Raw genomic sequence first — 15513 nt, forward strand, 5'->3', positions numbered from 1 at the left:
AGGTTTCCCCCACTCCCAAACCCCCCTAATGTTCAGTGCCTCAGCCCCAGCCCTGCAATGGACAGACAGAGCCAGGCTGCAGGGAGGAACATCTTTACAAGGTATTTTACAGAGGACAGCACCCAGCAAACCACACCTGCCAGCCCTTCCCAGTACAATTCCCCATTCAGGAAACCAGTTAGGGAGCTCCTGCAGCAGGATGCAAGGCAGGAAGGGCAGGAGAGCAGCACTGCTTTTAGCTGCCCTTCTGCAGCAGGTGCAGCACGGGGCTTTTGGCTGGCTGAAATCCTATCCTGGGAATCAGGAAATCCAGGAATTGCCTGGCTTTTCTGAGGAGCAGGCTGAGAATCAAAAGAACCCCCCCATGCCACTTCCTATAGCATTAAATAAAGGTGATTTGGGGCCCAGCTCTGGAGCAGGGCACATCATGCCACAGAGGTGGTGCCAGTAAGAGTCCTTTCCTTGTTCCTGAGAGAGAGGAAGATGAAGGAGCCAGCAGCAAGCAAATTCAGCAGGTGTGGGTTTTTAACTTGGATTGCCAAAACCCTCCTGGCACAGCCAGCCTGGGCTCTCCAGAGTCTGGTGCCACCCTGCTGTGCCCAGGGGCTGATCCAAGGAATGGGGGTGCTCCTTCCCAACCCCACTACTGCTGCTTGGGAGCTGTGAAGTCCCAGGCTGTCTCCTGAGCACACTTCCACATGGCCCTCATGAGCCGTGTGAATCCCATGTCCTTGGGCTTCTCCAGGCCTCGCATCAGGCGCTGCTTCATGATGGCAACAAACTCCTTGTTGCTCAGCTCCCCATTCCCTGCAAAAAGGAGGAAAAATAATCAGAGACCTGCCAGTGACCTCCTTGAAATGATAACTTTAAAGGGCAGCAGCCATGAGTGTTCTTTCCTGCAGACACACAGATCACATTTGTCTCCCACCTCCCAAAATGTCCTGCTGAGCAAGGGTCCCTGATTCAAACAGAGTTTAAATCCCAACCCCATGGATGCTTGCAGGAGGCAGAAAAGCAAATGCAAACCAAATGTCTCTGTCCTCCCAGGAAACACTGCTTTAAGTGGTTTAGGAAATTGTGGGTGCACAATTTTTTCTAATGGAGTAAAAGGGAATATTTGCTGAAGTGATGAATGAGGTAATGGAGAATGCAGCCACTGGGCAGCAAAATTCCAGCCACCTATCAAGGGTTGAGCAAAATTCCCTCCAGTGCTACAGGTTTTTAATGTCTGTAAACACTGATGGAGTGAAAATAGCAAAATAATAAGACATCTTTGCCTGCTTTTCCACTTGTTTTCTTCCTTGGGGGACTCCTCTGGCAACCAGAGTATTTCCCTCTAAAGATTTGCTATCAAAATATTTAGAAGATTCTCCTCTGAGAGAAGGCAAACAGGGAATATTTGGTTACACTTCAGCTCACTCTAATCTCAAGCCTGATCATCTGGCATGAAGATTCTATCACAACAGTGGAACTGAAGCACAGAGGAAAATAAAACAGGAAATATGACCTTAGGGAGGGTGCAAAGGTGGGGCTGAAACTAAGAGGGACAGCAAGGAATAAACTAATTAAATACATTTTTTAATGTTCACACTTATGCAGTAGTGCTGCCACTCAGAGCTGCCAGATGCTGGTGACTGTGCTGGAGAAGCAGGGTGCCAGCCAGGACTCTGATTTTGGCTTGACAGTTTTGGGCAAATGCAGAATTTTCTTCTTTCCAAGTCAGAATTGCTGTCACCTGACAAAGACTCCAGTAACTCCCATTAAATCAAGCCAGGAGTGCTTCAGTGTGACAACAACTACCCTGGGGCACTCACAGCCTCTGCAAAGCCAGCTTCCCAGCAGGGCACAGAGCTGCTATTAATTAATTAAAAATTAAGCTGACATTTGTCTAGGACTTTGGAGATAAAGCCCCAGCCTGGCTCATTTCCAACACTGGAGCACAACAGTTCATTCTGTCAGACCAACTGGAGTTCTCTGGGTGGGGGAAAAGGAGCAAAATGTGCAGACCAAACCCTCCCATCTGTGCTCCAACATCAACATCTCACAGGATACCCTTCCCAAAAGGGCAGGGGCAATGTGGGAAATGGATTTGTAGAGAATTCTCAAAGCCTGACAGAAGGTTTACATAGTGTGTGCTTCTGTATGCAGACTTTGAGATAAGAAATGCTGACATGGAAATTCGATGGAATAGGACAGACATTGTGTAGAGAGAAATGGAACCAGAAACAAGTTTCAAAGGATGGCCTTGCAAAAAAGACTGGATACTTTGGAGAAATGGAGCTATGAAAGATGCATTGTAGTGGGACCAGGAGGGGTAATTTTAGATGATTTAAGTTATGTCACAGTCCTATTTTCTGGAAAAATCCCTTCACCCTGGATTTTCCTCCTGGGAAGCTGAGAAGCCTCAGAGAAAAAGGAAAACAATAATTATCTGATTTGCTTCTCCTGTGTTTTGCTGCTTTGGGATGTGTTTGGAGATGGTTTATCAACAGGTGATTGTTTCATTGGTTTCATGTGAATTGTTTTGACTCAATGGCCAATTAGTGCCAAGCTGTGTTGAGGCTCTGGAAAGAGTCAGGAGTTTTCATTATTATCTTTTTAGCCTTCTGTCTGTATCCTTTCTGTATTCTTTAGTATAGTTTAGTATAACATTCTTTAATATAAAATAATAAATTATCCTTCTGAGAACATGAAGTCAGATTGATCATTCCTTCCTGCCACAGGCACCCCATAAATACAATAAAGGCATTTCCAGCATGGTGTGGCAAAAGCTGATAGGCCAAGAAACACTTAAAATGTAATTAGGAAATAGTTGACTTCTGACTGTGATGGTGTGGGTTATAACATCTGTACTGTCTCACACTACCCATGAGACTGAAAATGGAGGATAAGTTTTTTAAGTGTCCCTCAGTGGCCCCATCTCTGGGTCAGAAAAGGCACAATCTGACAGGGGATCAGCCCAGCTCCATGGACACAGAGCCCTCTCCCCAGGTTTCCTGCCCTGGGCTCCCTCCCAGCCTGGCTGAGCTGGTGCTCACTCACCGTCGCAGTCGAAGAGCGCGAACACCACGTCGCACACGTGGTCTGACAGCTCCACCTTGGCCACTGTCCTGGCCACCTGCTGCATGGTCACTGCAACACAGGGAGGGCACAGGGTCACACAGGGCCAGCGTGGGCCAACCACAGCTGGTCACTCCTGTTCCTCCCTGGAAACCGGCCTTTGTGTCTTCAGAGAGGCTGGAATGAGCTTAATCAATGAGGCAGCTCCTCCTGACAGCATTCCAAGGAATGTCATCCTGTCACAGACATATTCTATGAAAAATCTGTTTGCTAGGATCTTTTCTCCTAAGAAGCTGAGAAGCTTCAGCTTCTCTATGATTTGCTGCCTTAGAATGTGATCTGGAGAACTGTTTAGCCAGCATGTGAAATTGGTTCTACTTGATGACAAATCCCAAGTCCAGCTGTGTTGAGACTCTAGTCAGTCACAAGACTTTATTATCATTCCATTCCTTTCTTTGCTAACCTTCTGATGAAATCCTTTCTTCTTTCTTTAGTATAGTTTTAATTTATCATTTTCTTTTAATATAATATGTATCATAAAATAATAAATCAGCCTTCTGAATCATGGAGTCAAGATTCTCATCTCTCATGTCGTTCTGAGACCCCTGTGAACACCACCACATTATCCAGCATTCAATTCTATCCAGCAGGGTATTCCAAAAACTGGGAATTCCAAAAACTGCTTTTCCTGTTACAACCCAGTAACTCCAGAACAAACCCACCCACCCTCCTGCAGGGAGCAGACCAGATTAACCTTGCAATAAAATAAAGAGTTGTAAGGAATTATTTCCCTTTTCTCCCCAGACTGGCAGCAGAGAAGCAAGCAGGAGTTTTATTCCCCACCTTTAGAAAAGGGCAGTTCATGGAGCTATCAATCTGACAGGGTTAGGCAGTTGATTTTACTGCACAAATGGGGAAAGAAAGCCCCCTCACTAGGCTGGTGTGAGTGTGTTTAAAGTTAAATTGCTTCTCTACAAAGCCTGACCCAAGGAAACGCCATCCACAGCAACTGGGACCAATGTTTAGCTGTGGAGCAAGGGAAAAGAGGGAAGTGGTGCATCACAAAACCAGACTGAAACCACAAGCAGCCTCTGCTTCCCTCCACAGCATCCTTCTGGGCTTCTGTACCCCCAGTCCTTCAGGGATTCTGGATAGTTAAGTGTGTCAGAAAGGAAAAAATAATAATCCAATATATACTGTAACTGGATTAACTACAAACTGCATAAAATATTTTTAATGGGATTTTTTTCATTGATGCTTACATTACTGTTTCTGCTCCCCTGAGTGAAATCTGGGGTTTTCTGAGAGGAATTCACAGCCACCATCAGGTCCTTTTCCCCATAAAACCTCTCATTTTACTGAATAATGCAGGAGAAAATTGAAATGATGCATTGTATATATGTAAAATATACATAATCTCAAGTAGGACCCTGCTTTTCCTACATAATTCTTCTTTTTGAGTGAAATTCCTTTTCTCCATGAGTGACGTAGCTCCCAGTCAGCAGTTATATATGGAAATACTTTGTATTTCCTCACACAGCAACACCAAATTTCATTTAATTTGTGTTGTAAATGTAAAACTTCTCTCCAGGTGCTTCACCTTGATGCCATCCTCCCCTGCTGGTGCCCTAGGTACCCTATGGCTGTAGCTTTACATGTGAAAAAACACCTTAGAATGGTTTCCTACATCACAAAATTCCAGAATGGTTTGGGTGGGAAGGGGCCTTAAAGCTCATCCAGTGCCACCCCTGCCATGGCAGGGACACCTTTCACTGTCCCAGGCTGCTCCAAGCCCTGTCCAACCTGGCCTGGGGCATCTCCAGGGATCCAGGGGCAGCCCCAGCTGCTCTGGGCACCCTGTGCCAGGGCCTGCCCACCCTCCCAGGGAACAATTTCTCCCGAACACCAAATCAAAATCTCCCTTTTCAATCTAAAACCATTGCCCCCTGTCCTAATTCCTTTCATTATAAGTCATGTTTTTCTGCTGAGATTTCCCCACTCCTTCCATCTCTGCAGGGAGTCTCCTGATCCCTCCCCTCCTGTTTATTTTTCACAGCCACAGTTTTCCCAGCTGGATCTTGCATTCATGGCCAGCAGTTCCTGCTTCCTCTCTTATTGATCCAACTGCACAAGTGTCAGCTCCATCCCATCCTTCTTGCTTGATGCCAGAATGACTCCACAGGGGCTGCATGACTGTGCTCTGCTGGGTTTTAAGGAATCTAAAGGAAGAGGGAAAGTGTCTCTGCTTTCACATGTTCCAGACCACAAGGTAGCTCAGGGAGGCAAATAAAATTGAAGCAAACCTGCTAGAATAATTTCTTTACCATGAAATGAAATAGGTGCTGTCTGGGGAGCCTCTCTTAAAGCATGACCAGGTTTGGAGTTCTGGGATAGAAATTCTCCTGGATTTCATATCAGCAAAAATGAGTTCTACATTTCTGTCTTGAAAAGCTTCTAAAATTTCATGCATTTGGTATCTCCCACTGGTTCCTTTAATGAGCCATCTGAGTGATTTTATGCAAGTTTAGAGACTGACACAGTTATCCTTTTTTTCCACTCTCATTCCCAGAAGTGCACCATGAGCAATGCCTCACCGAGTGCTGCAAACAGGGCTCCAGGCCAGGGCCTCAGCAGATGGCAAACTTCTCTTTTTCCCTCCAACTTGGGATTATTTACACATGTGGCCAAAAGAATGGACAGCTGGGCTGCTGCCTTTGTTTTCCAAATGGCATTTGGGGTGATGGGAGCAGAGCTCCCTGCGCTGGGCCATTCCAGGATGGAAAGGCAGGACATGTGTGTTTGGGCTCCCAGAAATCAGCCTCACGTTGGTGCACATATTTCATTTCAGGGCTCCCAGTTAGAAATGTTGGATGCTATCACTGGCAGCATAGCTCCCAAAATCTATTTAACTTTTTACAAATCATTTGCATGAGTATGTGCTGGAACACCCATCCAGAAAGATATGGATAAACCTTGTACTATCCTGTGTGCACAGCACATTTTCCTTGCTCTTCTCAAACTGCAGCCCTGCAGCTGAGCAGAAGCTGTTTTGACATCAAAGGCAGCATGACAGAAAGTCATGGAGATCAGGGAGAAAACAGCAGAGCTCCCAGACCAAAGGCAGAGCTGTTGGTGCAACATCCACAGCCAGAAATATGGAAAGGAAGGAGATACCTTGGAGACACCCCAAACCTGACTGCAGGGGGCCCAGGGGGATCCTGTTGGACACCAGGCTCCCAGAGCCCCCTCCCAGCTACCAGCTCTGCCATTGCTGCAGAGGAGCACTCCAAGCTGTGCTTCCAGGGGGGGACTTCTCCCAAGGCAAAGCCAGCAGCAATTCCATGGCTGCATTCCAGCTCACCTCTGTCCCTTCCTGACTCCCTGTCCACTCTGCAGCCATTTCAAGCAGCAACATCCAAATGAAATGATTTTCCATGAACCTCTCTGGGCCTCCAGCCCTGCTGCAAGCCATGGATCAGCAGTGGGCTCAGCTGTCTCCCCGTGCTTTGGCCCATCCATGCCTTGCCCCAAGCCCCACAGGAGTTATCCCACAGCTCCCTGCTGGCAGCAGGGCTGCTTGGAAATCCTGGCTGCACAGGAAAAGTGCAATTCACACCCTCCTTAAAGGGGAATAAGCACCAAATTCAGTTCCTGTCCTGCTTCCAGCTGTGAGCCCAGGCTGGGGGAAGTCTCCTAAGGAATGCTTGTGATTTAGGAGAATGACAGCTATTATGTTGCTGGGAAAATGAAAGATGGGCTAACAAATAATCTGGGTGTTTTTAAATGGGTCATTAAAATACAGGTTTATGATCCTTTTTAGAAGAAGAAACAACTTTAATTCAGCACAGAAAACAGGCTGTCAGGCTCCGGCTGTTTGGTAGCAGCCATTTTTTCCCCTCTGAAATTTTAAACAGCCCTTTAAAAACCATAATAATGTTTGCTGCATTGTTAACAACAAATTATTACACATACCAACCTCTTCCCAGTCCCCATCCCAGTGCAATTTTTAGTTTGGTAGTTTGTAACTAGCAACCTTGTGAAAGCTTCACTTTTGGGAGGGCACACCCCATTTATGGTTTATTTAAATCTGATCCCTGCCCAAGATAGGTTCCCTTAGCCCAGCCAAGCACTCCCAGCTCAGCGGCTGCACAAGCTCATTAAAGGCACATAATTAAACAGCAATCACACTGATTTACCAACTGCACACAGACCTAAATTCTGTGAAAATGTATATTCCATGACAGGACAAATGGTAATTTCCTGTAGGCACTGAGTAAATTTGATTTGCTGGGCTATCACCTCCCCTGGGATGCTACACAAAGGGCTCAGAGCAGCAGCAGCACACCCAGACTTGGTATTTTACTTTTAAATGAAAGGAAATCCTATCAGGTTCTTTTAAGTCTTAAGGTAATGATGATCTAAACCAAAGAGTACAGATGATTTCCCCCCAAAAAATTTAAGATGAGAAGGGCTGCTGACACACACAAGAAGAGATGTGACACGTTTGTTTCCCCTCTGTAATTCCCCTGCCCCCAAACCTATTAATGCCTTAATATTCCCACAACAGCAGCAGTTGGAAGAGCTGACTTCCAAAATGTTTAATTCTGCAGCTGCCTAAATGAATCAGCTTTACCTTTGTAGCAGACAAGAGTTTCCACTTAGCCTAAAATTCTTTTAATGAGTTTGCCATCTTTATTTTATAGCCTCAGTCTGTTAAAAAAAAAAAAAATCCCTCTTAAAAAAACCCAAAGACCAAAGCACTTGTGACAGATCCTGGCATCAGAGTGGGACTTGGTTTGAAATGTATTTTGGGGATTTTTTGCCTTTTTTTAAAAATCAGTGTGTCAGATCTAAGAACAAACCTGAGCCAGACCAGCTCAGAAAAGGAAACATGATGAGAAGGAGAAGGATAGAAGGATATGGATTGGTCTGATCAATAAACCACATTATTACCAAGGTCCCCAGGAAACACCAGCTCTGAGGTTTGTTCAGCCCACTCCTCTGCACTGTGGGTTATCTGAAATTGAGTCTTGGACAGACTTTAATGCTCAGTCTGGGACCTCAGTGGTGTTCCAGTGCTCCCCCTCTTTCCTTCCAGCACTCCCAGGAGCTCTGAAGGTGTTTGCCATTGCTTGGCTTCCCAATCAGAAATGCAGCACCCAGCCCTTATTTCTAGGCAAAGTCTATGATTTTTGAGCAAAGCTGAAACAAAACAAGGGTTGAGCAGTTCCTGCCCCTAGCCCCACTGCTGCTGTGCCTCTGCCATGTGATCAGAGTTCTCCACAGAAGAAAACTCTGCAAGAATTCTTTTACATTCATTTTTGAAGTCCTTTGTATAAGGAGAAAAAAAGGGCACTTCAGAAGATGGGGATGAAGAAGTAACAGTGGTGTACCTGGGATCTGGAACCACAGCCTGTGGCACACTCACTAGGTCACCTTGCCTCTGCACACAGCAGAAAGGTCCCTCTGAAGGTACCACCATGAAATCACTGCTTCCTCATCCATTCAGGCTACACATGCCAGCCTTTCTTCTCCCTCTACCTAAAACTGTGGGAGTATAAAACCTGAAATCCCTCTTTATCCATGCATGTAGTGAGCTAATCACCTCACTAGGGAGGAAGTGCAATTTGGGTACATTTTTAACCTGTCAGCCTGGCCTTGTCTGACATCTTCCCAACTCCAAAGCCACGGAATGAGTTGTGCTCCCTCAGGCTTCCAGCACCTGAACAGCCCACAGGTTTCAGTACCTTTATCAAGAGAAGCTCCAGCCATGTGGTAGAAGCTCAAAGCTGTGTCCACATCATTTATGTTCTTCAGAAAGGTGAAGAAGTTCTCCACCTCCTCAAAAGTCAGCCCCTAGGACAGAGAAAAGACACTCACATGGTGATGGGAAAAGGAGATCATGGACCCTCCTGGAAATGACACAGTGACTCACTGGCCCAAAGCTGCAGCCAGAAGAGAATTCATCTGCACACTCCAAAAACTCAGCCCTGGCACCTGAGGATGTTTTGGCTGTGACCTGCACTTTTCTTCCCCTCCTGGCCCCACCAGTCCCACAAAGGGAAGGGACTGAAAGCCATTTCCAGGTGAGCAGACCTCAGATGCAGGAGACCACTGCAAACATTGATAAATTGAATAAATTGATAAATTTATTTGAAGGCTGCACACCTGCAATGGCAATATCAAACAGTCCATGTTGGAACCCTGGTTACTGAGAATTTCAGACTTTCTGTGCTGACAGACACTGACCCCCAAGAAAACACTACATTTAACCTGAAGCCATAGAAAAGGCTTCCAAAATTAAATGATAAAACTAAGATTATAGGTCTGTAGTTTGAATGAAAGTGTGTAATAACACATAGTAAAAAACTTAGAGATTAAGATTTGAAAATACAGTAACATATATAAAGCAAGATGAAAATTTTAGAGCAGAAGCTAGTCCTTCATGAGTTTAAGTAATATTGTGCAATTAGATAGAAAAAGTCTGCATTGCAAGTCACAAGTAGTTAGTTATTGAGTTAAAAGTAAAAATAATTTAAGTGTCATTTCTTAATTAAACAGTTTATTCTTAAAAGACCTTGTAGAGAGCTACATCTCCATTTTGTAGTTTGTTAGTAAAGTGCTGTAGAACTCAGGGTTTATGAGACTGTAACATAAATAAGAACTAATAAACATCTGAATCCAAACAAGAAATACCATCTCATACATTTAATCCCAACCCTAACAACAACAAAAAAAAGATAAAAATTCAACAAGCCCATGCACTGTAAAGTCTCTTCCAAGAGATCCAGGGATGCCTGGGGGAATCCAGGTCTTACCCAGTGTGGCAGAGGGTGACACTAAAGCACAGAAGTGTCCCAGTTTGCTTTGCTGCTGGAGGCAGGATCCCTGTCTGCTCCACCTCCCTGGGCCAGGTGAGCATGGGCTCAGTGAGAGCTGACAGCCATGCTCTGGGATAGTCATGGAGAAACATCCTGAGATCCCCAGAAAAGAACTGCTGATGAGCACAGCTCTGAACCCCACCTGGTTACGCTGATTTAATCACTCCGTGCAGCTGCAGCACCACCACAGCACTGCTGGGGATGCCTTGAGAAGGCTGCCCTAGAACTGAGGCCAGACAGAGCTAAAGAATAAAGCAGGGATTTATTCAAAGGATCTTCTCCAGGGATCCACCTTGGGCAGCACAAGAGCCCAGCCAGGGCTGCACCCAAGGTGAACCAAAATGGGCACAAAATGGACACCTGGTCACGGGGTCTGTCACTTTGATCAGTTCTGCTCCATTTGCATCTTGGAGTTCATTGTCCCATTCCAGCTTTAGCCCAGGCAGTCCCATCCTTGTTTTTCTCTCTCCAGCCCACGGGGTTTGTGCTCTTGGACCTGAGATTTGGATCATTTGTCCTTGGTGCCCAGCTGGAGCAGGAATTGTTTTGTCCCCTGCTCTGTGCAGAGCTCACCATCCCCTCATGTGAAGCTCAGACCCACACACTAAAACAGCACAGAATGTGAAAAATAGAAAAGCTAAAACTGAGGCATCACTGGGACGAGAGCTGGAGCCTCCAACTCCAGCAGAGCCACGGCACAGAGCCAAGGGAGGAGGTGAATCATCACCACAGTAATAACCACTCAGACTCCCTCTCTGGGACACATAAATCAGCTTGTCAAGAGAGTTCAGCTTCAGGCTCCTCCTATCCTGCCTGGCAGGACAGATTAATAGAGCAAGATATTAAAAATCCAAACTGCAGAACACAGCCCAGCTCCATGACCTGAATGTGTTCAGCAGGTACTGTCAAACAGAAATTTACACAATCTGCTGTGACTCTGCTCAAATAACTTCTAATCAGAGAAGAAGCCACCAATCTTTTGAAAGAAAAAGAACATTTTTAAGGTCTTTCCAAACAGACATTTGCTGTTTGTTCCTATCTTTGCTGTAAGGGAGTATGTGGCCCTGCACTGATGATCTACGTGTGCACTGACACATGCAACAGCAGCTTTGTCAGCCCTGGGCTCATGGATCTGGGCCAAAAAGGATGAGATGGCAAAATGGGAGAGCACATGTGGACAACAGAGCTGACTGAAGAGAGAAATCCCTGGTGACTCTGCAGGGAGCTTTCCTTGAATGTTTGCCTGCTCCTCTTCCTGAGGGGAACACTAAGATGCACAGCAGAATTAAATTAAATATCGTCCTAGGGAAAGAAGAATCCAATAAACCAGGTACTTCTGCAGGAAGCAATGCAAGGATCCCTCTGTTTTGTACAATGGTTCTACAAGAGAAAACATCTTTGCAATTATCATGATGCCTCCCTGCCAGAGGAGGGCACTGGGAGTGTGGAAAGCCTGGAGGAACCACAAGGTGTGTGGCCACTTCCAGCCAGCAGAAGAAAGACATTGTGCTGTGTTCTGCCTGCTCTGTCTGGGACATCTGGGGGTTGCAGAGTTATGAGCAAAGAGCCATAAACCTTGTATTTCCAGCAATTCCCAAGATGGCATTTGCCAAGGCCAAGCAGCACTTGTGCATAATGGAGCCCTGTTTGGAATCCTGGAATGGTTTGGGTGGGAAGGGACCTCAAAGCCCATCCCATGGGCAGGGACACCTCCCACTATCCCAGGATGCTCCCAGCCCCACCCAACCTGGCCTTTGTGGTCCTTTCACCAGCAGAAAACACAAAACCAGTGACACAAATGTATCCTACAAATTGTGGCTTTCACATGGACAAAACTCCTGAATTTCTGTAGCAAGAATAACATCAGTGTTAAGAAATTTCCTATTTTTTTGAGGAATCCTATAGGTGAGGCTGGCATCAACCTTAACTCTGTTCCAGCTATCAAAATAAAATAAAAATCAAGAGACTGGGACAGCCTCAGGCAAGCCAACAGATGAATGATCACATCTTTTAAGGCATTGTAGCTCCAGCTGGTAATTCATAATCAGCTGAATCCCTTCATCACCCAAGTAATCCTCACAAAACATAAACAGGGGAATTCCAGAAGCACTTACCTGCCTGTAACACAACAGCTCAAACATCTCCTGCAAAAATTAGGGCTTTTCACCTGGGAACCCAGGTTCAGCCAGGAATTCCACCTCCCTGCCACCCCCTGCTAGCACCCCAGCCAGCCCCTGAAGCACATGTGGGAGATGACATGAATCACTGGTTTCTGAAGAGACAGCTTGGTTTTCCAGCAGTTAGGGGGCATAAACCAAATAATATTGTGAATATTGCTGATGACTCAGGTCCTTCTTACCAGGAGAAAAGCAGCTGTGCAAGTACAACTTGGGGAGGACACTCATAAGCAATGTTAGACAAAACAGAGTGTGGCAGCTCTGCTGAATAGGCAAAGTTCACCTACCCAGGCTAAGATGGGATTTTTCCTCAAGAAAAAGAAAAATAATGAAAGCAGATTAGCAGTTAATAGAAGAAAACTTATCACTCTCAAAAGCAGGAATGCAGAATAACAACCTTGGAAAACAGCTAAAGATTAGATTAAACCCAGAGTTTTATTGTTTTGGAGGCTGCCAGGGTTGCCTTGTGCAGCCAAGGTAATTGCAGCAGACAAATAAGAAAAGGTTTGGCAGATTGCAAAAGAAAGCTCTCTCAAAAGAACTGCACTTCCAAGGGAAAGCCTTGCTGGGTGAGTCTGGGACAGTTTCTGGGCATTTCATCCTCACCAGTGTAAGCAATAATGAATTTTTCACTAATTCTATTCCTTACAAATAATTTTTCTTTTTGTCCTATTGCCCATTTTCTCTCCTTGAAAGTCCTTGCAATAAAGGAAGATAAAGATTTGCTCTGAATCTGGCTGGCTGTAAATAGAAAGACAATCTGGCTGATTTGGGGATGAGGAGTAAGGTAAGAACAAGAAGTTCTTCCTCTGGCACAGATGTCAGGGTCTTGGCTTACACATGAAAGGAAGAAAACATCTGCTGTAGGAAACCTTCCAAAATATATTCCTTTGCCTCTTTTTTCACACAGCCAGCTACTGTTCAGTAATATCTACACACACACACACATATATATATATATATACCCAAAAATCACAGCAAAAGAATCAACAATTTGCCAACTTCAAAAGCAGAGCTGATATTTTTCTATTAGACACATATTGCATTTAAGCACTTTTTCCTGGACAAATCAAATGATTCCTGTTAATGTAGGAATCCCATTAAGGAAGAAAAAAAGCTGCAGACCCTGGTCAGAGCTTATGTTTTATAACACACTTGGCACCTAAACCAGTTAAGAAATAAACTCTGGTTCTGATGTTAGAAGAAAGCAGCTCTAAAACAGCCAGCCAAAGACTTTCCATCCATTCTCACTTTGATGAATTGCTTGTTTATATCCCAGTTAATAAAAGAACATTCTGGCTTAATAAAAGAACATCCATTACAGGGGCAGATGTAAAATTCTAATGCTCAATAATTTCTCAGCCCATACTTGCCTTACCTGATAAAGCTCATCTTGTGGTATGGATATCTTATTCCAAGGACTCTCACTGAATTAATGAGTGTAGGGTCTGCAAACTTACTCCTCTCTAAATTGTGAGTAATTTTTCCCAGAATTTAATAACTAAATAATAAACTGCCTGCTCACAGCAGCTAATGAGTCCAAGGTCGAGCCAGGAACTGGGAGCATGGATTCAGTGTTTGTCCTGGCTCCAGACCCAGGGTGCCATTCAGCAAATTGAATTTTGAAAATTACAGCATCTATTTTCATAAGGAACAAACCTACAGCCTGCACTGGACACCAACCACTGCAGTCCCAGCTCTTCCCTCTCTCCACCACAGCTCAACATGGAGCAGGTGCTTTTCCAAAGAGGACGGGGATTGCTTAACTCATTCCTCAGCCCAGCCTGGGGCTGGGAGAAATTTTCCCAAATTTTCCATGAATGCCACTGACCTCTCCATCCTGGAAGTGCTTCTTGAGCTGCTTGAGCATGACAGTGAGCTTCTTGGACTGCACCCCGCTGTAAGCCAGCAGCATGCTCCCGAACTGCCGCTCCGTGATCCGCCCGGCCACCGGCTCGTGCCGCTCGAACTGCGAGGGAAGGGAACAGGCAGGTGAGAACCAGGAGCAGCACAAAGCTCCAGCTCAGGTGGGAAGCATAAAAAAGGCACCATAAAGAATTAACATTGCAGGATATATTGGTGAAGAGAAGTGTTGATGGGTTCCAGGATCTGCTTTTCCAAGGATTGTCTTTCCACGTTCGCCCTCTGGGCAATTCCTTGGACAGCTCTTGGGAGAAGCCTCTGTTGGAGTCCTGGATGCTGAGAATTTTAGACTTTCTCTACTAACAGACTCTAACCCCCAAGAGAGCACTGCATCTCACAGAATTCACAGTCACAGGGTTGGAAGAGACCTTCCAACCCAGCCCAAACACCTCAACTAAACCCTGGCACCCAGTGCCACATCCAGTCTGTTTTTAAACACATCCAGGGATGGTGACTCCACCACCTCCCTGAGCAGAACATTCCAGAACTTTATCACCCTTTCTGTAAACACTTTGATCTAATATCCAACCTATATTTCCCTTGGTGCAGCTTGAGGCTGTGTTCTCTGGTTCTGTCAGTGCTGCCTGGAGAAAGAGCCCAGCCCCACCTGAGCACAGTCACCTTTCAGAGGAGTTTTCATTTGACCTGAGGCTGTAGAGAAAGCTCCCAAAATTGATTGACAGCACTAAGATTATGAGTGTGTAGGTTAATTAGAAGTGTGTAAACTTAGAGTTTAAAATTTAAAAATATAACAATATATATGAGACAAAATAAAAGTTTTAAGATAGTAGCTTGTTGTTCTTCTTCACCTTCTTCTTCATAGGTTTAAGTAGTATTTTGTATTTAAACAAAAAAAATCTGCATTGCAGACTTCAAGTAATTAGTGTTTAAATTAAAAGTAAAAAATATTTTTAGCATGATTTTTTAATTAAATAGTTTAGCCTTAAAAAACCTTATTTAAAAAAAGTTTAACATTTTATAACTTATTATTAAAATAATATAACCTCACAACTTATAATATAAATAAAAATAATAAACAACTAAATCTAAATACAAAATACCACCTCAAGCACTTCAATCCCAACCTTAACAAAAGTAAAAGAAAAAAACAACCAAAAAAGACTCCAAACCCCAACATTTAATGCTGCCCCAGTGTGAGGCCACTGTTGAGGTCAGGATCTCCCTGAAGAGAGAGAGAGATAACATGCAGCTGTGAGCTGGAAAGGAAAAATCCCCAGGGAAAACAAGAAGAAAAAAGGAGGAAAAAAGAACTCAGAAATCCCTCCCAGCTTTATCCCACAGGACTGGGCTAATGAGTGGCTGCTCTAAACAGGGACAGTGGTTATTAAACCAAAGAGAAGTCTTGCAAAGGTCTTCTAATTTTACTCTTCTCTGCTCCAGGGCCAGTGTCCCGGCAAGGAAAGGTTCATGGATGTCTCCAGACATCCCCTTCCCCAAGTTCTCCTCATCCT

At 44.8% G+C, this 15513-nt stretch overlaps 1 protein-coding gene across 3 annotated transcripts in view; it reads right to left on the minus strand.

The window, feature by feature from the left end:
* Positions 1-77: 77 nt before the first annotated feature.
* MICU1 (mitochondrial calcium uptake 1) overlaps positions 78-15513 on the minus strand; it is a 90731-nt gene continuing 75295 nt past the window's right edge. For all 3 annotated transcript variants that reach the window (XM_018923902.3, XM_018923897.3, XM_030241199.2), the window contains 4 exons: positions 13950-14087; positions 8808-8916; positions 3043-3132; positions 78-807 (listed from right to left, as the gene is read on the minus strand). In XM_018923902.3, the coding sequence (XP_018779447.2) occupies positions 644-807; positions 3043-3132; positions 8808-8916; positions 13950-14087 (501 nt within the window). In that variant the 3' untranslated portion in view covers positions 78-643. The remainder of the gene's footprint in view (positions 808-3042; positions 3133-8807; positions 8917-13949; positions 14088-15513) is intronic.

The sequence above is a fragment of the Serinus canaria genome, chromosome 6, assembly GCF_022539315.1.
Source record: "Serinus canaria isolate serCan28SL12 chromosome 6, serCan2020, whole genome shotgun sequence".
Taxonomy (NCBI): domain Eukaryota; kingdom Metazoa; phylum Chordata; class Aves; order Passeriformes; family Fringillidae; genus Serinus; species Serinus canaria.